Source organism: Delphinapterus leucas, chromosome 15 (genome assembly GCF_059928025.1).
Source record: "Delphinapterus leucas isolate spDelLeu-1000000601 "Yukka" chromosome 15, BTC_Dleu_Yukka2, whole genome shotgun sequence".
Lineage (NCBI taxonomy): Eukaryota > Metazoa > Chordata > Mammalia > Artiodactyla > Monodontidae > Delphinapterus > Delphinapterus leucas.
In genome coordinates, this window is record NC_143143.1 from 4697858 (window position 1) to 4722408 (window position 24551).

Consider the following 24551-nt stretch of genomic DNA (forward strand, 5'->3'; position numbering starts at 1 on the left):
CTGAGGTGGCCCAGTGTCATGCAGGCTTCCTAATATAGTTAGAAAGGGATCTTCTTTTTTTTTTTTTTTTTTTTTGTGGTACGTGGGCCTCTCACTGTTGTGGCCTCTCCCGTTGCGGAGCACAGGCTCCAGACGCGCAGGCTCAGCAGCCATGGCCCGCGGGACCAGCTGCTCCGCGGCATGTGGGATCCTCCCGGACCGGGGCACGAGCCCACGTCCCCTGCATCGGCAGGCGGACTCTCACCCACTGCGCCACCAGGGAAGCCCAGAAAGGGATCTTTCTGAGTAAATCATAAAAATGCAGAGGCACTTGTTCATACACGAGGAATAGTTCATCTCCCATTATGCATTTATTGATGTAGTTTCCTTTCTTACCGGTTCTCATTTTTCTGCATTCCCTCCCTTCCCTTACAAGAAGGAAGAGACCTGAAGACCAAAATAGGGCAAAAACTAAAAGTAGGACGTGAAGAAATATATAGTCTCTGGAATTGCTGCAGGAAATAATCCGCTAGAATAAGGTTTATGCCCTTTCCAGACTAAAAATCTTACAGATGATCTAGCCACATCCCCTCATGCTGTAAATAAGGGGATGGAGACTCCCGCTGCCCTGCTGAGCCTCTCGGGAGAGGCCGTGGCGGCCCTTCCTGGGCCACCTTCCAGGAGCACACGTGCTCATGGACCCAGGGCGCCTTGCGCATGGTGGACAACCTAGAAGTATTGAAACATATGAATGAAAGACCTGTGAGGGTATCCCGTGGCACAGGAAGCCTCCTTTGGTTTTACTGAGGGGAACCCCGAGACCCTGGGGAGTAGGCCTAGGTCAAGGTCAGGGACTTCCATGCCCAGGCCGAGGCTCTGCCCACCAGACACTTCCCCTTTTCCTTTTGTGGCTTTTGGGGCTCTGATCTTTGTCGGGCCTGGGTTGGCCATGGGCTCATAAGGAACTTTCTAGAAGAAACAAGTTGCCCGCCTCCGCCAGGTTCTGGGAGACCCCCATCTTCCTTAGTAACAAGAGCCTCAAGTTGTACAGATGCAGAGAGTGACCCCATGGGTCACTTCAGGACTGCAGCCCCCAAGCCTTTTCCTCTCTCTCTGTGTCGCAGCTGGATCATCATCGCCTCCACCGTGGTCACCATTGTCATCGTCTTTGACCCGCTGGGGGGGAAGATGGCTCCGTATCCCCCTGCGGGCCCCCATCACCTGGATAGCCATGAGTCCAGCCAGTTACTTAATGGCCTCAAGACGGCAGCTACAAGCGTGTGGGAAACGAGAGTCAAGTTCCTGTGCTGCTGCGTCGGCAAAGACGACCGTACTCGAGTTGCTTTTTCGAGTACGGCAGAGCTTTTCTCAACCTACTTTTCAGTAAGCCGACGGGGTCTGCTCTGGTCTCTCTCTTCTATCTAAGTAAACGCTTCTTTTGAGAAGACGCGCTCTCTGCATTGTGAACCCTGTTGTCTCCCTGTTGACATAAAACACCTCCTGAGAGTGAGTCCCCCATGGGTGCGGCGGGTGGAGGTGTGCCCTGGGGTGAGTGCCCAAGAGCTCCCGGGAGCAGGGACCCAGGGCCCTGTGCTCACAGACCCTACGCCCTGGTCGGCGCATCCTTGTGTTGACGCCCATCTGTTACACAGTTAAGATTTTGAATTAGTTCTTAAGGAACTAAGTAGTGGAACCTGTACATTTTGAGAATCCTTTGCCAGTCGTTTCCTACATTCTTTGTCCAGCTGGTTCTCAGCAGATGCCAGGTCCCGGCAGTGTCGTGCCTTCGAGGTAGTATCGGACCCTGGTTTCTTACAACTTTATGGCATGATGGAAATGATAGATGATTCTCTTTTTAAAGACAGTTGCAATGCAGAAGGGTGTCATGGTTCTAGAGCAGTTTCTTCAGTGATTTGGAAACATTTGTTTTTCTTTCACATCCAATTTCTCTTATAATGATCTCTGATAAACTCCTCTTATGTTCAGTACTGCAGCCAAGTGAGAGAGAGGAGTTCTCTTGACGTTGTGCCCGCCCGCCAGTCTTTTTCTCACCTCTCTGTGGTGTCCAGGCCTGCCCTGTTCAAGGCTGACTCCGTAACCAGCAGCTCCACATAGGGATGAGAGAAGTGTGTCCCCCTAAATAATTTCAAAGGAGCACTTCAACCCGGTCTTAAGATTGTTGAAAGAAGGAGGAAGAGAACCTGGCTATTCTTAGAGGACGTCTTAACCTGCATCGTGGGCAGAACCGATGGCTCAAGTGGCCGAGTGGCCAGTACCTGGTTTCTTGTGGACTCCCGTCTGCTCTGTGTCCCCCGTGAAGGAGAGGGTCGGATCAGGCTCTGGACACTCACTCGGTTGCTTTCCTAGTTTGAGGGTCTTTTTGAGGCTCGTTCTGCCCAGTGAGTATAAGTCCAGTCTCATACATCTCTGCCGTGGACTCTTTCAACAAAACCTTCTCAGTAAGAGTGTAAACCTGGGCCAAAATCAGACGTTACTCCAAAGAGGGCGAATTTACCCATTTACTCACCCACTTCACAGGCGATGTGAAGTAGATTAAAAATAGCCGACTCCCTTGACGTGGAACCTGAGAACAGAGATCAGTACAATATTTATGTTCTCGAGCAGGTTTGTGTGAGGGCAGGATAGTGAGAGACACGAAGCTCACATGCAGGAGTCCTAAAAGGGAAATAGTTTTCAAAACACCTTTTCACACGTAACTGTATGTGTATGTGCACGTGTGTGCATGTGAACTGCGTAAAACTGGGCCCTTGGGAGCTCGTGGGCCATTCCCACTGGGTTTATGATAAGCCGCTATGGTTTCCCACCCAGGACACGGACCTGGTGCCCAGCGACATTGCAGCAGGGCTCGCTCTCCTCCACCAGCAACAGGACAGCATCAGGAACAACCAGGAGCCTGACGAGGTGGTCAGCCATTCCCCAGGGCCCTCCCAGGTAAGCCCACGTCTCCGTTGAGCTGTACCGTTTTGACATTTACACCTACTTGTAAATTAAAAAAAAAAAGCAACCGTTTCAGGAGCAGTTGATTGGAATCTGATTTGTGGCTTTTGCTAGTTGTGGTTTGTCACCTGTCCGGTGAGGCATCTCCTCATCACCTGGAGTTCAGGTAGAGGGAGCCCACTCCTGGCCCGTTCACCACCCATTGTATTTTTTTTTTTTTTTTTTTTCCTGAGATTCTCTTTTAGGAAATTGGCTGTTGTCTGCATATCGAAAATTCCCTCTGGGGTGGGACCTGGTTCTCCCAGAGTGTGTTTGCTCTCTTCTCTGGGCCTGGGGAACAGAGACAGTTCAGCTTTGCTTGATGATTGCTTTCCCGCCACAGACTTCTGTGCTTTTGAAAGAGAAAATTGCATACGGATTGTGTGTCTTATCTCTGCACCTAGTTCCCAGAAGCCCATTTGTTGCGGGGGCGTCTGCACCTGCATCCAGCAGGAAGTCCTGGGCTTATTTCACCAGGAGTCAGAAAAGTCATTAGGGATTTTTGCTGCTAACTTCTGCATTCTCCTAAAATGAGGGGTTCATCTGTCTGTATTTAAGGACCAGTTTTCCCAGTGGAAGTCCTCCGAGAGGTCTATTCCCTGAAGAAAGAAAGGGAAGAATCAGGAATTTGAGTTCAGGTTTAAGATCATAGTGTGTTCTACTGTTTATCAAATAGATAATCCACAAGGACCTACTTTGTAGCAAAGGGAACTCAACGTCTTGTAATAACCTATATGGGAAAAGAATCTGAAAAGGAATAGGTATAGGTATATGTATAACTGAATCACTTTGCTGTACACCTGAAACTAACACAACATGGTAAACCAACTATACTCCAATATAAAATGAAAATCAGATTAAAAAAAGGCAGATCATAGTGTGTTGGTCCTCTCCTTGATGGGCTCCCCTACACAAAACGCTTTTCTTCTTCTCTTCCAGGAAGCTGATTTGGACGCAGAATTAGAAAACTGCCGTCACTATATGCAATTTGCCGCAGCTGCCTATGGGTGGCCTCTCTACATCTACAGAAACCCTTTCACAGGGCTGTGCAGGATCGGTGGCGACTGGTAGGTCGGCACCGTCTGAGGCCTCCATCCTCATTCCGCCCCGGATGTTGCTTGCTATGGTGTCCGTACTTTATTTTCTAAAAATAATCCCATTTCCCTGTTTAAAAAAAAACTTCCTATTTTGAAATATTTCCAAAACCGCAGGAGCAGTGCTAAGAACGCCCACGACCAGTGGTGACTCAGTTTTGTCACATGGGCTGTATCACTCTCTCCATAAATACGTGTTTTTCCCCCCAGAACCGCTGGAGATTCAGTCGCGGGCTGAATCATGCCCCTTTCCCTCGAATTACTTCAGCTTGTATTTCTTAAGAACGAGGTCTTTCTTTGCCATAAATTACAGTACAGTTAGAAAATTCAGGAAGTTTATCATTAATCATTAGCTATTCCAATTTTTCCCGTTGTTCCAGTAATACCCCTCGTAGCACATTTTCTTCCAGTCCAGGAGCGTGGATTGCATTTAGCTGTCATGTCTCCTGAGTCTCCTCCAGTTTGGAACAGTTCCTCAGTCTTTTTTTTTTTTTTTTTTTTTTAAGCCTTTCACAATATCGACATTTTGAAAAGGACAGTCTGGGTACTTTGTAGGCTGGCCCTCACTTTGCATTCGTCTGGTGACTTCTTCACGATTAGGTTCAAGTTACACATCTTTGGCAGGAATGCTCCACGCGGAGCGTGCGTGCTTCTTAGCACATCATATCAGGAGATACCTGATGCCGGCTTGTCCCATTCCTGGTGATTTTAGGGTCTCTCCCATCCTTGTTGGTTTATTTTTTGAGTATGTAAAGCATTAATAAATAAGTCAGACTGTAGTAAGACGTGTACACAGAAGTGTCATTTAAAGGCCACTATAGGTTCGCCAGACTGAGCTGTGCAGGCTTGCAGTGGGTGCCCTCAGGTTTGCTAGGAAACGGGACGGCAGGGTGGGGTCTTCCTCGGTACGTGGCTCTGGTTGGCGCAGTAACGCCTCTGCCCCTGTTTTAGTTGCAGAAGCCGGACAACCGATTATGACTTGGTTGGAGGTGATCAGCTCAACTGTCACTTTGGCTCCATCCTGCAGACGACGGGGCTGCAGTACCGGGATTTCATTCACGTCAGCTTTCACGACAAGGTAGAGTGAGCAGTGCCTCCTAACTTCTTCTGGGTCTTGGAGTCTTCTGAGATTCTGGTGGACGTTATAAACTATTCCCCCGGAAAAATGTGCCGAGACACAGACACATACTCACCCCAAGTCTAGCGCACTATCTTCGAGGTTCACAAACGCTCTTGAAGCCCCCACAGGTTTAACGTAAGATGGGGCAGAAGGTCTTCATCAGAGAGACTGTGCTGTGTTTCACCTGAGCCCATTTTTAGTGAAGAACAATGAGTTGCACTTGGCATTAATCCCACACAGGTCACCGGGGTTGATCAATCCTAGTCTCTGGGTCTGAGCTCCATCCTATGAGTGCAGTGCAGTGCAGTGGGTCTCACACTTGGGAGGGTCCCGGAATCGCAGGGCTGGCTAGTGAACCTGCGGAAGCCAGTCTGTCTGGCGTCAGGGACCCGTCCTGCATTGCTTCGTGGCTCCCCACACGGTCCTCACAGGCACCGGAAGCCCAGAACCTGCAGCCAAGCGCAGCGGCTCTCACGTCTGCTGTCTACTGGGATCTCCTGGGGAGCTTTTAAAACTCAGAAGCCCAGGCCAGACCCCACATGAATGAAGTCAGAATCTGTGGCGATGGGACCCCAGCTCAGGAGCCCCCCACGGTTCCAGCACACAGACGATTCAGACAACCACTGGTGTCCTGTTCTTGACCCCCCTGGCTCCCAAACTGCTGCATTTTAGACTCACCTGGGAGCTGTAAAAGTCACACCCCACCCCACTGAGATCAGAACGTCCAGGATCTTGTTTTCATGTCCGCAGTGAATCTGGTACCTTCAAAGCGCAGGAGCCCGTGAGCCCTGTGCTGCTCTGTCACTGCGTGGTGATGACAGAAAGCGGATGGGGTTTAAAGGAGGTGATTTTCCACAGAAGGCTCGTGACCGCTCTGTGGGCTCTTTCAAGGAGCCCCCCACAAGGTCATCAGTAGAAGTCCCTCTCCTGCGGAAACCAGGGCGGTAAAGTCGGCAGTCTGTCCTCTCCTGCTGGCTCCACATGCACGACCGTTCACCACGCACAGGTGGCCGTCCCCGTGGTGTCACACCAGCTGGAGGACCGCACACCGTGTTGTCCTCCTTAAAGATGAGGAAATGGGGTGGAAGAGAACTTCAGACATTTGCTTGGGGTCCCACGGCAGGAATGGGGTGGAGCAGAGTTCCTGAGGCAGGTCTGCCTAACCCAGGCCCTCTCGCTGCTCCTTCAGGAGCCTCTGCAGATGCGAAGGCAGGAGCCTAGGGTTACCGCTGGACCCGCGGTCGGTGTTGATGCAAGTGGGTGCTTACGGCGCCCAGAGCCTGTCACCCGCTGCTTGCACTGACCCAGAGTGGAGGCTCTGGTCTTGCCCGCTGAGATGGCTCTACCCCCTGCCCCCGAGGGTAAAAGGGGCTTGGCTTTAGAGAGCCTTTCATCACTGAGAATCAGAAGTCACACTGTCTACTGAGAACGAGCAGAGGTGGGGATCAGTGCACCCCTCCGCGCTGTGCTCGGAAGCGCGTGTGTTACACGCTGTGGGCTGGCCCAGCCGTGTCCGCAGACACCTGTGTTAATGCTCATTCCTCTCTCCCAGGTGTACGAGCTCCCCTTCTTAGTGGCCCTGGACCACAGGAAGGAGTCGGTGGTGGTGGCTGTGAGGGGAACCATGTCTCTCCAGGTACGGAGCCTGGTGCGCTGGCCCAGGGGGCTGGGGGCGGGCAGTCAGCAGCTCGGATGCCAGGAGACCCAGCTTTCCTGGAATTGAGGGGAAACCTTCGTAAGCGACAGCATCAGACACAGGGAAACACCGGGCGTGGAAAACAGGGAGGCGAGTCCAGGGCTGTCAAATATTCCCTTTGAAAAAGCAGATAAAGCCATTTCCTTTTAACCAAGAAATACTGGAAACTTAGACGCTGGCTGGGCTGGGCTCCCCTACTCCCAGGCGGGTGCCCACTGGATTCCCTGGGCCCCCAACCCGGGTGACCCTCCCCTTGAATTTTCTGCACCCAAAGCCAGAAAGAACAGTAGGTTAAGTCATGCAGTCCAAAGTCAGCCCACTCTTAGGTACCCCCCCACCCCACCTCCCCAGTTCCCGTTGGGGGTCTCAGCCGGCCCGATGCGCCTGCCCCCGGCTCCCCTGGCCGCTGCTCCCCCGGTGCCGTGGGAGTGAGCACTGCCCAGCCCCACCCAGCGGCCCCCTCCCGTCCTGCTCGGTCTCTGCCCCACGAAGACACCTGGTGACATTCTTCTCTCCTGTGTTGTGCTTTTTGGTCTCTTCTTGGCCGTTCCTCAGTCTCATTTCCTAGTTCTCTCTTTTCTCCTGACCCAGGAAATGAAACGAGACTCCACCCTCTTCTGCTTCCCCCCCCGCCCCCCGCCAACCTTGCCCCTGCCTCGCCAGGAGCCATCTGGGTCTGCCCGGGCCCCCACTCCCGGGTCTCCTCTCCCGTCGGCACCGCCCACCCCAGTAACCATGCGGCGCCCCCTTGCCCACCAAGAAGCCGCAGAGCTGAAGTCGTCTCTGGCTCTATCCTCGCTTCCTGCCCAGTCTGTCGCGTGTGGTCCTGCCCGGCCCCTCTCTGGCCCGTCTCCTCCAGCCCCAGCACCGCAGCCCGGGTTCTGGTCCCAGGCCTCTCTTTCCTGGGCCAGCGACAGGTCCTCTACCTCGGTCCCTGTCTGTCGTCTCGCGTCTTCCCAGTCTGTCCTTTGTACTGTCCAGAGGACTCTTTCTAGAACATGGTCAGACCTGCCACTGCTCGCAAACCTCAGGCAGTTCCCGCTGCGTTTTATACACGGTTCCTGGTTCTTGTTGAGGCTCTTTCGGCACTGTGGCGCACAGTTCCCAGCCCTGGCAGCGCCAGAGCCACCTTTGGGGCCCCTTCCCCCGCAGGTGGGCCTCCCCGGGTCCCAGGGACACACCAGCCTCCCAGGCTCTGCCCGCGGCCCCTCGATGCCTCCAGAGTCAAGTGCCCGTGAGCCCAGCCCACTGCCCTCTTCCCGTGCCCAGATGCCTCTGCCCTGGGTCCTGCTGCTCCCCTGGGTGAGGATGCCGGCCTCTGTTCTCTCCTCTGCTTCCTGAAAACCAGCTTTTCCATCAGGCTCTGGCTCAGGCCACCTCCTCCAGGAAGCCCCCCGTGCCCTGCAGCACTCACCCCTCCTCTGCTCTGTGTGACGTGTCTCTTACCCTCCCTTAGGTTTCAACCAGCCGTTGACTGGGCCCATGGAGGACGGGAACCATGCTTTGCTCAACACCCTGGCCCAGGGCTCTGTGCTTCGTGGGTGCTTAGATGCTGTGTGCAGGGAGTGGGGGCAGAGGGTGCGTCTTAGACGTGTCCCCTCCCCAGTCTTCATGTCTGATTGCGCTTCCTGGCCACCTGGCATCTCTCCCGAGTTCAGGCACCTGGGGTCCAATTCTCAACAGCCTGACCCGGGGGACTGTCCCACGCAGCCACCCTCATCTAGCCCAGCCCAGCTGACGGCCTCTTCCCACGCACTGTTTCCAGGACATCCTTACGGACCTGTCAGCGGAGAGCGAGCCGGTCGACCTCGAGTGTGAGGTGCAGGACTGCTGGGCACACAAGGTAGGAGCCGAGGCCGTGTGGTCTGGAATGTTCTGTCAAGGGGAACCTCGAAGGCGCTGGAGTATTTTCAGTTTGGGGTCTCCCGCGTTAACGCTGTTCTGCGCCAGGTGCTGTCCAGCACAACTTCTCACCGCAGCCCTGAGAGGTTACTTTTGTGTTTTGTTGTTTTTTTTTTTTTTTTTTTTTTTTGCGGTACGCGGGCCTCTCACTGTTGTGGCCTCTCCCGTTGCGGAGCACAGGCTCCAGACACGCAGGCTCAGCGGCCATGGCTCACAGGCCCAGCCGCTCCGTGGCATGTGGGATCCTCCCGACCCGGGGCACGAACCCGTGTCCCCTGCATCGGCAGGCAGACTCTCAACCACTGCGCCACCAGGGAAGCCCTACTTTTGTTTTTAAGAGAAAGAAGGAGGTTCATAGCGATTGCGTCACTTGCCAGTAGCTACACAGTTACCGGAACAAGTGTCAGAGTCGGCATTTGAATGCTTTTCTTCCCGTGTAATTAAAGTAGTACTTTCTCATGGTGAAAAAAAGCTTTAGTGCAACACAGTGCAGGCAGACCCTCCCTGAGATGCAGACGCTCAGCACTTTTCTGCATGTCACTGCATTCTCTGCATATGTCACAACACCGAGTTCCTGTTTCAGTGTTACTGTGCTGGGAGGGGGCACGGGGTGCATAAGCTCTTCCCAAAGGGATGATGGGAGGAGCACGGCCTGCTCAGAGCAGAGTTATTTCCCTCCGCCAGCCTCTGGGAACCACCATGTTACTGTCTGTGAATTTGCTTATTTTACGTTCCTCATATAAGTGGAATTATACAGTATTTGTCCTTTCATTACTGGCATGCTTCACGGAGCACATGTCCTCAAGCATCATCCATGTTGTAGCGTGTGTCAGAATTTCCTTTGGCTGTTGTAAAATTGCCATGAGCATGGATGTGCAGATAACTGTTGGAGTCCCTGCTTTCAGTTCTTGGGGGGAATATACCCAGACATGGGATTGCTGGGTCTTACTGTTATTTCTCTGTTTAACTTTTTGAGGGACCAGCAAAGTGTTTTCCAACAGAGCTGCACCATTTTACATGCCCACCAGCAAAGAACGCGGGTTTCCATTTCTCTGCATCATCACTTTTCTTTCTTTCTTTCTTTTTTTTTTTTTTTTTGTGGGAGGGGGCGGGTACGCGGGCCTCTCACTGTTGCGGCCTCTCCCGTTGCGGAGCACAGGCTCCGGACACGCAGGCTCAGCGGCCATGGCTCACGGGCCCAGCCGCTCCGCGGCATGTGGGATCTTCCCGGACCGGGGCACAAACCCGCATCCCCTGCATCGGCAGGTGGACTCTCAACCACTGCACCACCAGGGAAGACCTCTTTTTTTTTTTCTGAACGTAGCCGTTCTAGTGGCTGTGAAGTGGGTATCTCACTGTGGTTTTGATTCGCATTTTCCTGATGACTAACGAGGTTGTAGAGCTGAGCGTTTTAACATTTGAGGGAAAGTCTGGGATGATTCCTTCCCTAAAGGTTACAGCGGCTGCTTCTGGGGAGAAGGATGTCGGGGGCGGAGGGCAGTGGCCTTCCACTATTTTTATACACTATTTTTATACACTTCGTGTGGTTTTTAACCAAAACATGCATTACTTCTGTAGTAATAGTTTTTTAAATAGAATGCTTAATTTTTTAAAAATTCTGTTTATTTATTCTTGGTGCCTGGACAGGGACATGAACCCTGGGCCCTCAGATTAAAAGTCTGATGCTCTCCCAGCTGAGCTACCTAGGCTGGAATGCTTACTTTTTATAAAAGCACGTGTTATTGCCGGAGTGCGGTGCTGGTAATTGAACCCCAGTGTCCTGTCTGGACAACTTTTTTCCTTCCAGGTTTTTTTGTTGTTGTTGTTTTTGGGGGTTTTGTTTTTTTCTGTGCCTGGACACTTCAGGGAAGAGCCAGAGTGGAGGCTTTTGGCTTTTGTTCTGCCGCCACTTAGGAGCTTGACAGTCCTGGGAATGTGAACTTTTTTCCTTTATCCCTTAGCTGTCTTTTCATACCTCAATTCACCGACAAGTCCAGTTTAACTATTACTGGGTGTGCATAAAGAAAAACAAATAAGAAACTTAAAACTTATTATAGAGACGCATCAACTAGCCAAGCACAGAATACCCTCAGAGCCCTGTGGGCTCGGCTGTGGCTCTGGTCTTAGAAGAATTTGGGCCGCAGACCAAGGCTTTGTGCCTCCAAGCTGCGACCCGCAGGCCTGGCCGGCTCTCAGCGGAGGCCTCCTCCAGCACTGTTCCGTTCAGTGACACAGCTCTTGCCCTCCCCCCGGGAAGACAGCTGCTCAGGGCCTAAGGGCACGGTTCTCTGCTCTTGGCCTCGGTACCGAGTTTTGGCTCTGATGCTGTCCACGATGGTTGGAGTTCAAAGCTGTGCAGCTGAAAACGGTCTTGGCGTTTCACCTGAAACACTTGTGCCAGGGAGACTCACAGCCGGCCGAGTTGTGGTCCAGATGCCGAGTGGCTCTGGCTGCCCAGAACCAGACACGCGGGTAGGTGCCTAATAAATGTTGGCGGAAGTCGACAGCATCTTGTGGTAGGAGGGGGAGGAAAGGGAGATCTGGTGGTTTGTCCAGAAGTGCCGTCAGACTGTGCACAGCATGTTAACCCTTCAGACCTCCTGGTTTGTCATATTCGAGGCCAGGTTCCGCATTCTGCTCACAGGGTTATAGAGCTACTGAATCAGGAATTTGCAGCAGCTTCAGAGAGGAGCAAAACAGCCTCCCATCTTATGTGGAATTTCTCCCACTTCATCCTGTTGGAGGTTAGGCTGCCGGGGCCGGTGGCCAGGCCCGTCCTGTGTTGTCATGCAGGAAGCACTCCGAAAATGCTTTTGGTCGACAGGGTTGTCTCTCCTCGATGGGAACTACTTAATTTTCAAGAAGTCTGTTTCGTGAGATAGCTGTATTTGTTAGGAAGTTTTACATTCTATTTTTTGAAATTAAACCAAAGCCTGACCTTCCTAGAACTCAACTTCCGATGGTTTTAGTTCTGCTTTTGCAGGAACAGGGGCTGCTTAGTCACTGTCACTGATTCAGAACTTTACATTTTAACATACTTGTAAAAGACCAGCCATTTATAATCTAAATGTGACGGACCATGGAGACTTGGCTAAAGTAGATTGTGGGACGTCCACGCAGCACGGTGCCTTGCAGCTGAAGAAGCCTTAGAAACGTCCACTGACGTGGAAAGATGTTCCTGACATCACCTATTCGCTCATGGAAATATTTTTTGAGCCCCTGCTTCTTGCCAAGCTCTGTGCCAGGTGCCAGGAATACAGCAGTGAGTGGTAGATGTGCCGGCTGATCCCAGGATGCCTTTCCTGTCTGGGGGGACAGCGTCACCGATAGGAGACCCCGTGTAGGCCTGCCCTGTCTGACAGTCACCAGCCACCTCTGTGTCTGCACTTTCAGGGGATTTCTCAAGCTGCCAGATACGTTTACCGACGACTCATCAACGACGGGATTTTGAGCCAGGCGTTCAGCATTGCACCTGTGAGATTTTAATTCTTCTTTTCTTTCGTTTTCTCTGCCATTAGCTATTTGTTTTCTTAACCTTTACTCATTCTGCATTTGCCCCCTAGGAATACCGGCTGGTCATCGTGGGGCACAGCCTGGGGGCAGGTGCTGCGGCCCTGTTGACCATCATGCTCAGAGGCCCATACCCACGAGTCAGGTGTTACGCCTTTTCCCCGCCCAGGGGGCTGCTGAGGTACTTCTTTGTTTTCTTTCCTGTAAGGAGGTGCTACTCACAAGTCATGTGGTCAGAACTGGTCTCTTATCTGCAAGTTAGTTAACAATTTCTCATCCTCAGGAGAAGTTTGTTTCAAAGCCCTGTTTGGTTGAAAAAAGACTGGATAGCTTTTCATAGGTCTCTCTAACCATAGCTTTGATTTGATTTGATTTTTTTAAACTGAGGTATAATTATATTAGTTTCAGATGTACAACGTAACGATTCGATATTTGTATATGCTGTGAAATGATCACAATAAGTCTAGTTAACAGAGTCACAGAATCGTTTTTCCTCGTGAGAACTTTTAAGATTTACTTTCCTAGCAGCTTTCACGTACGCAGCTCTTCACATGATGAACTGCAGTCGCCAGGCTGTATGTACAACCCAATAACTTATTTATTTCATAACCGGAAGCTTGTACCTTTGGACTCCTTTCTCCCATTTCACTGCCTCCCCTCCCACCCCCCGCCTCTGGCAGCCCCCAGTCTGTTCTCTGTATCTGTGAGCTTGGTTTGTTTTTTCATTTCTCACATATAAGTGAGATCACATGGTATTTGCCTTTCTGTCTCTTATTTCACTTAGTGTAATGCTCTTAAGGTCCATCCAGGTTGTTGTCCATCCACAAATGGCAAGATTTCGCTACCTTTTATGGCTGAATAATATTCCATCTCACACACACACACACACATCTTTGTCCATTCATCTGTTAGCGGACACTTAGATTTTTTCCATGTCTTGGCTATTGTAAATAATGCTGCAGTGAACATGGGGGTGCAGGTATCTTTCAAGTCAGCGCCTTCGTTTTCTTTGGATAAATACCTAGAAGTGGAATTGCTGGATCATCATATGGTAGTTCTATTTTTAATTTTTTGAGGAACCTCCATACTGTTGTTTTTTTTTCTTTTCATACTGTTCTTTTGTAGTGGCTGCACCAGTTTACATCCCCACCAGCAATGCACAAGCATTCCCTTTCCTCCACATCTGGCCAGTGCTTGTTATTTCGTTTATCTTTTTAGGATAATAGCCATTCTGACAGGTGCGAGGTACCATCTCGAGCTTTGCATTTTCATTTGATTTGCATTTCCCTGATGATTAGTGATGTTGAGCATCTTTTCACGTACCTGTTGGCCATCTGTGTGTCTTCTTTGGAAAAATGTCTACTTAGATCGTCTGCCCTTTTCTTTTGGACACGCGACATGTGGGATCCTAGTTCCCGGACCAGGGGTTGAACCCTGCAGGGGTCACACGCCCCCTGCAGTGGAAGCTCGGCGTTTCAACCACTGGACCGCCAGGGAAGTCCCCATCAGATTGTCTTATTGCTATTGAGTTGTATGAATTCTTTATGTATTTTGGTTTTAACCTCTTACCAGGTATATGATTTGCAAATACTTTCTTCCATTCAGTAAGTCGCCTTTTCGTTTTGTCAATCGTTTCCTTTGCTGTGCAAAAGCTTTTTAGTTGGATGTAGTCCCATTTGATTAGGCTTTTGTTGCCTTTGTTTTTGGTGTCAAATCCAAAAAATCATCACCAAGACCAATGTCAAGGAGCTTACTGCCTATGTCTTCTTCTAGGTGTATTCTGATTTCAGGTCTTACATTTAAATGTCTTTAACCCATTTTGAATTAACTTTTGTGTATGGTGAGATAGTGGTCCAGTTTTCCCAACCTCATTTATCGAAGAGACCGTCTTCTCCCCACTGTGTATTCTCAGCTCCCTTCTTAATTAATTCACCGTAAGTGCACGGGCTTATTTCTGGGCTCCCTGTTCTGCTCCATTGATCTGTGTCTGTATTTATACTAACCATCATACTCTCCTGATGACTCTAGCTTTGTATTATATTATGAAATCAAGGATCACGATATCTCCAGCTTTGTTTTTCTTTCTCAAGATTGCTTAGGGCTATTTGGGGTCTCTTGTGCTTCCAAATGAATTTTAGTGTTGTTTGTTCTATTTCTTGAGAAATGCCATTGGAATTTTGATTAGGACTACATTGAATCTGTAGATTTCTTTGGGTAATATGGACATTTTAGTAATAATTCTTTTAATTCATAAGCACTGAATACCTTTCCATTTATCTGTGTCTTCTTCAGTTTCATCAGTGGCTTCTAGTTTTCACTGTGCAGGTCTTTCACTTCCTTGGTTAAATTTATTCCTAGGTACTTTATTCTTTTTTTTTTTCCAATATTTATTTGTTTGCATTGGGTCTGAGTTGTGGCACACTGCATCTTCGTTGTGGTGCATGGGCTTCTCTCTAGTTGTGGTGCATGGGCTCTAGAGCACACGGGCTCTAGTAGTTGCGGTGCGGGCTTAGTTGCCCTGCGGCATGTGGGATCTTAGTTCCCTGACCAGGGATCAACTCGCGTCCCCTGCATTGGAAAGCGGATTCTTAACCACAGGACCACCAGCGAAGTCCTATTCTTTTTGATGTAATTATAAATGGGATTGTTTTCTTAATTTCTCTTTCTGATAGTTTATTATTAGTATATAGAAAGGCAACAGTTTCTGTATATTAATTTTGTATCCTGCAACTTCACTGAATTTGGTTACTAATTCATTTTTTGAGTTTGAAAATTATTTTTCTTTTCTGATTCAACATACTTAATCCTGTATAATCTTTGGCCTGATGATAGAAATCTGTACGACCATTAAAAAAAAGAAATAAAAAATGAAAGGGGGCTTCCCTGGTGGCACAGTGTTTGTGAGTCCGCCTGCTGATGCAGGGGACACGGGTTCGTGCCCCGGTCCGGGAAGATCCCACATGCCGCGGAGCGGCTGGGCCCGTGAACCATGGCCGCTGAGCCTGCACGTCCGGAGCCTGCGCGTCCGGAGCCTGCGCATCCGGAGCCTGTGCTCCGCAACGGGAGAGGCCACAACAGTGAGAAGCCTGCATACCGCAAAAAAAAAAAAAAAAAAATGAAAGGGGTAAAAATTAAATTTGTATCCATCGTAGAATTTTTGAAAAATATAAATAAGTGGAGAGATCAGGATCTACCCAGAAATCATCACTGTAACTATTCAGGTTTGCTTTCTTCCAGCTCTTTGTGTGTGGATATGTGTTTTTCTAATACTCTATATACATTATATCCTTAACTATTCTTTGAGAACGTGTTTTTAAATTAACTTAGTTTTCTATCATCTGGTTACACCACTTTTATTTATTCCCATACTGATATTTACATTCTTTTCATTTTTTCATTATTATAAATCTATCAATACCTTTACATAAATGTGTACCTTTAAAATTTTTAAAAGCTCTTTTAATATTAAAACACATATTTATACATATAAGACACAAAAGTGACTTTTTAAAATAACTGATTGTTTTTATTCAGTGAAACAAAGATAAAACATGTTTTTTAGAGTAATAAGCAAAAATCCATACAACTTGGATGCATTTTGCTGTGTGAAAGAAACCTGACACAAGAGACCTTACTGTGTGATTTCACTTATATGACATTTAAAAAAAATTTTTTTTTAATAAATTTATTTTATTTACTTATTTTTGGCTGTGTTGGGTCTTCGTTGCTGTGTGCGGGCTTTCTCTAGTTGTGGTGGCTTCTCTTGTTGCAGAGCGTGGCCTCTGGGTGCACGGGCTTCAGTTGTTGTGGCACGCGGGCTCAGTAGTTGTGGCTCCTGGGCTTAGTTGCTCTGTGGCATGTGGGATCTTCCCGGACCAGGACTTGAACCTGTGTCCTCTGCACTGGCAGGCGGATTCTTAACCACTGCGCCACCAGGGAAGTCCCTGTATGACATTTTAGAAAAGACAAAACTATAACAACAAAAAGCAGATCAGTGGTTGCCTGGGGCTGGGGCTGGGGTATTGCAGAAGGACAAAGGGAGCCCGGGGGGTGATGGAAATGCTCTACGTCTTGATTGAGGTGGTTGCTAAACAATTATATACATTTGTCAAGAGTCATCAAATTGTACACTTACAATGGGTATGATTTTACTGTTGTAAATTACACCTCAATAAAGCTGATTTAAAAATAGTCACATACCTCTGCACCCACCCAAGTGGAGAAATGAACGTTGCCAGTGCCTTAGAAGAGTCCCTGTGTGTCCTCTCCTTTCCTGTTCACAGGGAATCACTGTCCTGATCTTTGTGAAAATTCTTCCCTTGCTTTTTTTTTTAGTTTAAAAAAAAATTGTTTTTTAATTTTTGGCTGCACCATGCGGCCTTGCAGGATCTTAGCTCCCCAACCAGGGATCGAGCCCATGCCCCCTGCAGTGAAGCGCAGAGTCCTAACCACTGGACCGCCAGGGAAGTCCCTTCCCTTGCTTTAAAAATTAGTTTTACCACCTGTATACATGTCTCTACATAGTCTGGATTTGCATGATTTTGAAATTCAGAGAAAGGGAATTATACTTTTGTTATTTTTTTTTTCCGCACATTGTTTGACGTCTGAAACGTCATTGTGTAAATTCTCGTTATGTTTCATCACATATCACAAATTATCTGTTCTGCTGGTGACGGACATCGGGCTGTCACAGACGTGCTGGGTCATGGAGTGTGCACATGCTCGCGCTTTGCGTGTTGTGGCTGCACCCATTCACACCTTACTGGCAGCGTGCATACCCCTCCACATTCTAACACTTCATAGTGTCCAATTTGAACATTTTTGCCAATCTGATGGGCACGCAGTGATGTTTCATTGTTTAATTTGCATTTCCATGATGAAGTTGAGTCTCTTCGTATTTTTATTGAATTTCTACTCTCATGAAGTTCCTTTTGCCCACTTTTCTATTGTATTGTCTTTTTTTTCTCACTGGTTTGTATATATATTCAGTACATCACTTCTTTGTTGGTTCTAAGTATGTGTTGTAAATATACTCACTCCTTGATGTGTCTGAGTCAAGTCATTATCAGTTCTTAATTTTAACATTGACTAATTTGTCATTATTTTTGGCTGTGTTGGGTCTTCATTGCTGCGTGCAGGCTATCTCTAGTTGCAGCGAGCGGGGGCTACTCTTCATTGCGGTGCGTGGGCTTCTCACTGCAGTGGCTTCTCGTTGTGGAACACAGGCTTCAGTAGTTGTGGCACATGGGCTCAGTAGTTGGGGCTCACGGGCTCTAGAGCGCAGGCTCAGTAGTTGTGGCGCACAGGCTTAGTTGTTCTGCGGCACGTGGGATCTTCCCAGACCAGGATCGAACCTGTGTCCCCTGCATTGGCAGGTGGATTCTTAACCACTGCACTGCCAGGGAAGTCCCAGGTTTTCGTTTTAAGAAATCTTTCTCTGTCCCAAGGACATGGAGCTAGTCTCCTATCATATCTTTTAAAAGCCTTTTAGTCTGACCTTTCACCTTTACCTAGGTCTTTAATCTATGTTTAATTCGGGTTTTTTTGTGTGTGTACAGCATGAGGTAGAGATTCAGTTTCATCTTCCCGCTCACACCTTGAGTGCTTTATCTCAGCAGTGTTTATTAAAAGCCCATCCTTCCCCTGTGGGAGGCATCTATGCTCACTTTTCCCCTGGCTTCGTCTGACTCTGCTGACGCCACACTGGGTTAAGTACCTTAGTTGCCTACCCAGTGCTGACATCTAGTAACGCAAATCCCCATGCCTTTTACTTTTTCAAGAGAATCTGGCCAGTGAGTTGCTCCACCTGGAATCTCTTATTTCTCTTCCCCTTTAGAGGGTGGAGAATAGAGTGGAGTTCTGTGAACACTGACCTCTTCCTAACTTGGTACAGTTACTTGCTTTCTCTTGGAAGCCTTCTGTGGGCAATATAATCACTTTTTTTTAAAATTTCAGCAAATCCCTTTATGAATACTCTAAGACCTTCATCGTGTCACTTGTTCTGGGCAAGGATGTGATTCCCAGGTGAGTCTGCTGGCTGTCCTGGCTTGGGCTAGCGGGCTTGGGCTAGCGGGCTTGGGCTAGCGGGAAAGGCAGAGTTCTAAGCCTCAGTCTGGTCTTTTGCTCAACAGGTTAAGTGTGACCAACTTGGAAGATTTGAAGAGGAGAATCTTGCGAGTGATTGCTCACTGCAACAAGCCCAAGGTAACTCGGGGGTGGGGGGTGCGGAAGAGGACCTGCAGGGGTTAGGGCCTCCCCACCAGGCTGTTTGTGGCCTCGAAAGGACGTTTCTAAATTCAGAGCCTCATAGCGCAGGGCACTGATGCTGCTAGAAGCTCTTCTACCCCCGGCACAGACTATTGGCTGCTGTTCTGCAGAGGCCGCCTGAGAAGCAAATGGCTAAACCATGCGCAGGGAAGCTGCAACTAGAACATACTATACTAGAACCATCCCTGTTTGGTTAAGTGATTTTTTTTTTTTTTGTCATACTTAGTCCTGTCATGACTAACAGCGTTCTGATGGTTTTGGCCCCAAAGCTTAGAAAACAAGGCTGCCAGATAGAGTTCAGAAGGCGCTGGTATTGCTGGGCTGTGGAGTATTATAGTTGTTCCACATATAAATGCATTTGTATTTACCAGTAGAGAAGAATATCCATGATGTTTTGAAGAGTTTTTTTAAAAACGGAAGGATTAAAAATGCTTCTTAGAATGTAAGCCAAGGCAGGGGTAGGTGACGAGGTATATATAGCTTTCACCAAAAAAATACACCAAAATGTGGTTTTATTTAGGTAACGGGACTAGAGATGCTTTTTCACTTAACATCTTTGTTTTGTGACGTTTTTTGTGTTTTTGTTGCTAATTAGAAAAAAATTTTTAATTTAAAAATAAACTTCCTCCTTATCAGCTACACTCCCCCCAAATTAAAAAAAAAAAATTTGTATCTAATGTCTTTAAGGGTAAAGGGTAAAACTGGTTTACAGAATTGCCTAAAAAGAATTAAGGGTAATTTTTCCTCAAAATCTGCCTGAATTTGGTTTTTAGATATGGCTTCAAGTGTGATGGCGTCACTGCCCCAGAGAAACCTGGGTTTGGGCCCCTGACCTCCACACTCCTAAGGTCCATGTTGAAAAACAAAGCAGCCAGGCTTCTAAGTGCTGTGGGGTTGCCGCCACCAGCTCACGGGTCACAGGAGGTCTCCGGGGACCGTGAAAGCCTCACGGAGTCACACGCATGCCGTCTTCTCGGTCTCGCCCTCAGTACAAGATCCTGCTGCGCGCGTGCTGGTACGAGCTGTTTGGAGGGCACCCCGAGGACCTGCCGACGGAGCTGGATGGGGGCGACCTGACGCAGCCTCTCCTCGGGGAGCGGAGCCTGCTGGCGCACGGGTCCCCGGCCTACAGCTTCTCCAGCGACTCCCCGCTCGAGTCCCCCACCAAGTACCCCCCTCTCTACCCTCCCGGCAGGATCATCCACCTGGAGGAAGTGGGCACTTCAGGGAGGTGAGTGCGGCGGGCCGGACGTGGTCAGTCACCCACCAGCGGTGAAGGGAGACTCACGGGGGTGAGACTTGAAGAGACACTCGGCTTTTCCTCTTTCAGGTTTTCCTGCTATCCTGCTGCTCGGTACAGTGTGAAATGGTCACACGAATCGGAATTCAGCAAAATACTCATCGGCCCAAAGATGCTAACAGACCACATGCCCGACATCCTGATGAGAGCCCTGGACAGCGTGGTGTCCGACAGGGCCGCTTGTGTCTCCTGCCCGACCCAGGGAGGCTCCAGTGTGGAGGTCGCGTAACCCGGGCAACTGGGAGCTGCTCGGGCCGTGGACATCTGAGTGATTCCCACGATGCCAATGATCGGACTTCAGTGGTCTCCTAAATGACTGAGTAATTTGAGAAATACTTCTGACCACAACATTCACACAATCAGGAGCCAGGAGAGCACTGAGGTGACGGCCTCCCCCCCACCCCCCGAGACCGAGTGGGTGTCACGCCCTTTCCTGTAGGCCTGCTGATTCCCAGGAGTCCCACAGCCAGGTTTAAGGCCCTAATGGATCTGTAGGCGCCCGCCCCTCAGGCCACCTTTTCAGTGACAGGGTCCTGCCTTACGAGTTGGCACACAGGTGCGCAGTGTATTCTGCGAACTGGACTTTCCCGCCTGCACAAACTCAGTATCAGTTGCGAGGGTGCAGACTGGGGTCTGTCATGGGTGGCACTAAGCGAGGGTCAGCCCTGAGCTCCGACTGGGAATCAGACGAAAGCAGGTCGGGGAGGCGAGCAGAGACTGCAGCTCCTGGCCTCCGGGTGCCCCGTGCCCTGTTCACGCTGCTTGCTTCACCAGCCTCAGGGTGATGGCCCAGTTCTCGTGGGGTATTCGCAGAGGTCGGCCAGTGGATTCAGAGTGAGTTAAAAAAAAAAAAAAAAAAGCACTTACGTATCATGAGTGCCTGCACAGCCATGAACTCTTCCAGTGGGTGTTTCTGGGAAGGTCTGTTTTACTGGGTAGTTTTACAACAGTCCTGTTTTAAACATCTTTTTTCTGTCCACTGTAAACAACAAAATGGAGTCTTAAGTTTTCCTGGAGCTCTGGCTAAAGACTGAAGATTGCCCAGGCGTCTGACTGCACTCCACCCCCGATCCAAACCCTGTAAAATGAGAGTAATGGGATTCCTTTAGAAAGCATGAACCCACAAGCACGGGGGGGAAGAAGAGACAGGAACAATGAGATGGCCAGAGGTAAGCGGACTCCTGGGTGAAGTGGGGAAGGAAAGACAAGAATAAATCCAGTCTACAAACCAGATGCCCCAGGTACCTCGGACCCGGGCATGAAGCAGACAGCGGGGGACCGGCCAGAGTGGCGGCTGGAAGAAATCTGGCTCCTCGCTTGCTTCAGGGTAGAGGGGGCGCTGGACACCAGCGCAGTAGAACAACTCCTCCCACTTGGCTCCCAGAACCTTCAAGAAGGTGCTCCAAGGAAATCAGACCTCTAGGGATACCTGCCCCCTCAGGGCCTAGTAGCTGTCACAGCCATGCCACCTTCGTTTTTGAAAACCCGCAAAGGTCTCTGACTGAAATGCTGTGGTAACATCCAACTGCTACAAGTTTCGTTTCTAAACATAATTCCTGTACGTTCCTAGCGGCAGGAAGGAAAGCGATCCCAGCACCTTGAACCACACCACCCTGGCGTGACCCACCTACGTGCTCAGTGTCCGGTCTGCTTTTTAGTTTTCAGCGTTCAAGCACGAGCCAGGGATTGCCAGACACTTGGGGAACAAAGGACCAAAAGAAACAGACACGGGAGAAGCTACAAACAGCTGAGGAACAGAAAGAAAGAGTGCTGCAACTACAAAACTGATCCACAAGGCTGAAAAATAGTATTTAGGGAAAAAAGAACTCCTGGACGTGAAAAGTATAAAAAATGAAATCAAAAGCAGCTGGGAAAGGGATACCTGAATAACGGGAGACAGGCTTCCAGACGAACAAGCCCACCAAGCACAGGGTACGCGAGACAAAGATCCACCCAGGACATGAAGACGCAGGGCAGACCCCGTAAGACGTGGAGATAAACGTACCGCCCCCTGCAGTGCAAACAGCCAAGACGACGGGGAGATCTGCCTTCGAGAAGCCGAAGAGAAGTTATTTCCAGCCTGGAACTTCAGACCCAGCCAAAAAGTATCAGGTTCAAATGAAGTTATTTTCAAAGATACAAGTGCTCAAAAACATAGATGACCCACATACTTCTCAGGAAACTCTTGGAGAATCTGTCCATCAAGGTGAGAAAGTAAATTAGAAAACAAGGAGTTAAGATGTAGAAAATAAAAGATCAACACGTAAGAGAAGTGGTGGTCAGAGGGCTCTGTGCCTTCAGGGAAGTGAAACCTGATGAAACACATGCAATATCCGAACGTCCTGAGAGACTCAGACAACAGATGGAAAAGTCAGTTAAGCTAATCAAGTACACAGAAAACAAAGCAAATAAACTAGTACTCCAGAAGAAACCAAGGTTGTGCAGGAAAGGCAGATTCTGCTACTACATGGCTCAGCCCTGAGCGTTTACGTGGCAGTGGCAATGCAGACACTGAATATCAGCGCCAACCCAAACGACTGTACTGAAGGGGTGGGAGAGGTGTGTTGAGGCTGGGGTTACGGCTGGTTAAGAGCTACTGCATCCCCACCAGGGAGGGGACGTCGTCATTGGTGGCTGGAACTGAAGATCCAGCGGAGCACCCAGCTCAGCCTGAGCCCCGGGGAGGGGAGGGGCTGACAGCTCAACCGGTCACCAATGGCCAGTGACTGAACTGAAGCCTCCAGAAAATTCGAAGGGACCTGGTTTGGACAGCTTCCGGGTTGGGGAACACATGGAGATGTGGGGAGAACCGTGCACCCAGGGAAGCGCCCAGCCCTTCCTCCATACCTTGCCCTCTACATCTCTTCCGTCTGGCTGTTCCCGAGTTACATCCTTTTATGATAAACCAGTGATCTGGTAAGTAAAAGAGAAAAAAGCAAGCACATGCTTTAGATATGTGAAGACAAGTACGAAGAATTACCTAAGAGAACTCAAATGGGTGCGCCTCTGGGGAGGGTGTGAAGGGGGAAGACTGCTGTTTTTGTAGCAAATCTTTAGATTTGGTCTTAAAACTGCATTGTTTACCTTTGGTTAAAAAAAAAAATAACTCTTCCAAGCAATAAAAAAGAGAATTAAAAAAACTGCTTCTAACATGAACTGTTGATAGTATAAGTTTAGGCTCCAGAAAGGATCTTAAAGTCGTATCGTCAGTCCCCACCTTACCAGGCTGCCAGCTCGGGTTCCAACACGTGCGTCTTCAGCCCAGAGCTCTGGTCCGAGATGCGGACACACGTCCCCGCGTGGACATCACATGAGTCTCGCCAACATTCGCCAGGTCTCAAACCGAACGTCACTCAACGCCCCCTCTTTGTTTGCTGGCTCCTCCGTCTTCTCCCCGTAGAGGGACCGCTCCCTGTCCCCCCACCACGAAAACATGCGTTGGAAATGAACATCCAACGACCCAGGGTTTTACAGGGAGGCAAACACACACATACCCCAGCAGGTGGTTCCCCAAGCTCTCAAGAACTCCAGTATTACCAATCATGATTCAAGGATTTATTAAGTCATACATGCAAAACATACTGCTAATCGCATTAGCAAAAGATCAATGTAAAAACACTCCACAATTCTGCAACTGTCAATTTAAAAAATTTTGTTCTAGTGGTTGAAAGGTCCAAGCTCGTATTCTTGCCAGTGGGTAAGTTGTACAGAACTTCGTTAGCACGAGCACGGGGTTGACAGAACCTCACAGACCCCAAGGAACATTGTTAGGGCAAGGACAGGAAGCGTGTGCACGCTGTGAGGCAAGAGGCGGTCAGTGTTATTAGTCCAGGTGCAGTGTCGGTGATCTGGCAGGGTTTACAGTTTAAGAATATCTAAGTATTTTAAAAACTGTAAACCTGCAACATAGGATTTTTACACCTAGTTACTAGAAAACCAAGGAAAGCACTTACTAGCTTTGGATAAGGTAACATGAAAACAGGAATGCACTTTTACTAATCTACAAAAAAAATTTTCTAATGCATATTCAGAACGATTTTATAATACAAGGAGGCATATTGCTCATTAAGAAGGGGTTCTATAAGAAAAGCACTTACTAAGTTAGCAACTATGAGAATGATGAGGTCAAAGATGGATTAAATGCCCAATTTCAGGAGGGATGGGCACGTTTAAGGAAAAGGAAAAGCTTAAGAAAACACTGATAATACCGGCCTTTCTTCATCATCTACTGCATCTGACAGAAATTAACCTTTTAAAACGTTTACCCGTGACACTTTTAATAGTTTAATTATTACGTATACAATGTAGTGTAAATTAATCTCCATATTTTGTTAAAATACTGTCTTCATCCTCTGATCACAAGTGTTCCACACACTCCACCCAGTGCACCCACGGCCAGAGCAGAATGCTTCATCGGAGGGAACACGGGAGTAAAAGCTCTGTTCAAAATCTCACAAAAGCTAATACACTAATTTGTTTTAAAAATCTCACTACGAAATCAAAAAGATTGATCCAAAGAGCTGAGCTGTTACACTCGTTCATTATGACGTACAGTCCAGTGTTAGGTAGTGAACGTGGGCTGGTAAATCAGGATGCATTAAATGGCAACGTTTCAGGAAGGAGGCTGTACTGCTCTTCGCGTCTGAAACCCATTAGCGAGCGTCTGCATCTCCTGCCTCAGAAGCT

General features: G+C 48.8%; 1 protein-coding gene, 1 long non-coding RNA gene and 1 other non-coding gene across 5 annotated transcripts in view; 1 reads left to right on the forward strand and 2 right to left on the reverse strand.

Moving 5' to 3' along the window:
* Window positions 1–24086, forward strand: part of DAGLB (diacylglycerol lipase beta) — a 32074-nt gene extending 7988 nt beyond the window's left edge. For 2 of the 3 annotated variants that reach the window (XM_022587689.3, XM_089895620.1), the window contains exons 4-15: window positions 1104–1362; window positions 2809–2931; window positions 3916–4043; window positions 5022–5148; window positions 6743–6826; window positions 8652–8729; window positions 12182–12262; window positions 12352–12479; window positions 18254–18322; window positions 18430–18502; window positions 19555–19796; window positions 19896–24086. In XM_022587689.3, coding sequence (XP_022443397.1) covers window positions 1104–1362; window positions 2809–2931; window positions 3916–4043; window positions 5022–5148; window positions 6743–6826; window positions 8652–8729; window positions 12182–12262; window positions 12352–12479; window positions 18254–18322; window positions 18430–18502; window positions 19555–19796; window positions 19896–20094 — 1591 coding nt within the window. In that variant the 3' untranslated portion in view covers window positions 20095–24086. The remainder of the gene's footprint in view (window positions 1–1103; window positions 1363–2808; window positions 2932–3915; window positions 4044–5021; window positions 5149–6742; window positions 6827–8651; window positions 8730–12181; window positions 12263–12351; window positions 12480–18253; window positions 18323–18429; window positions 18503–19554; window positions 19797–19895) is intronic. The other variant, XM_022587691.3, reaches the window with a different exon arrangement.
* LOC115803778 (uncharacterized) lies at window positions 44–23076 on the reverse strand. The gene is made up of 2 exons (XR_016387736.1): window positions 22713–23076; window positions 44–22059 (listed from the first exon to the last, which is right to left on the reverse strand). It is a non-coding gene; the product is annotated as an uncharacterized LOC115803778 (long non-coding RNA).
* Window positions 10425–10497, reverse strand: TRNAK-UUU (transfer RNA lysine (anticodon UUU)). The gene has a single exon. It is a non-coding gene; the product is annotated as a tRNA-Lys (tRNA).
* Window positions 24087–24551: the final 465 nt, after the last annotated feature.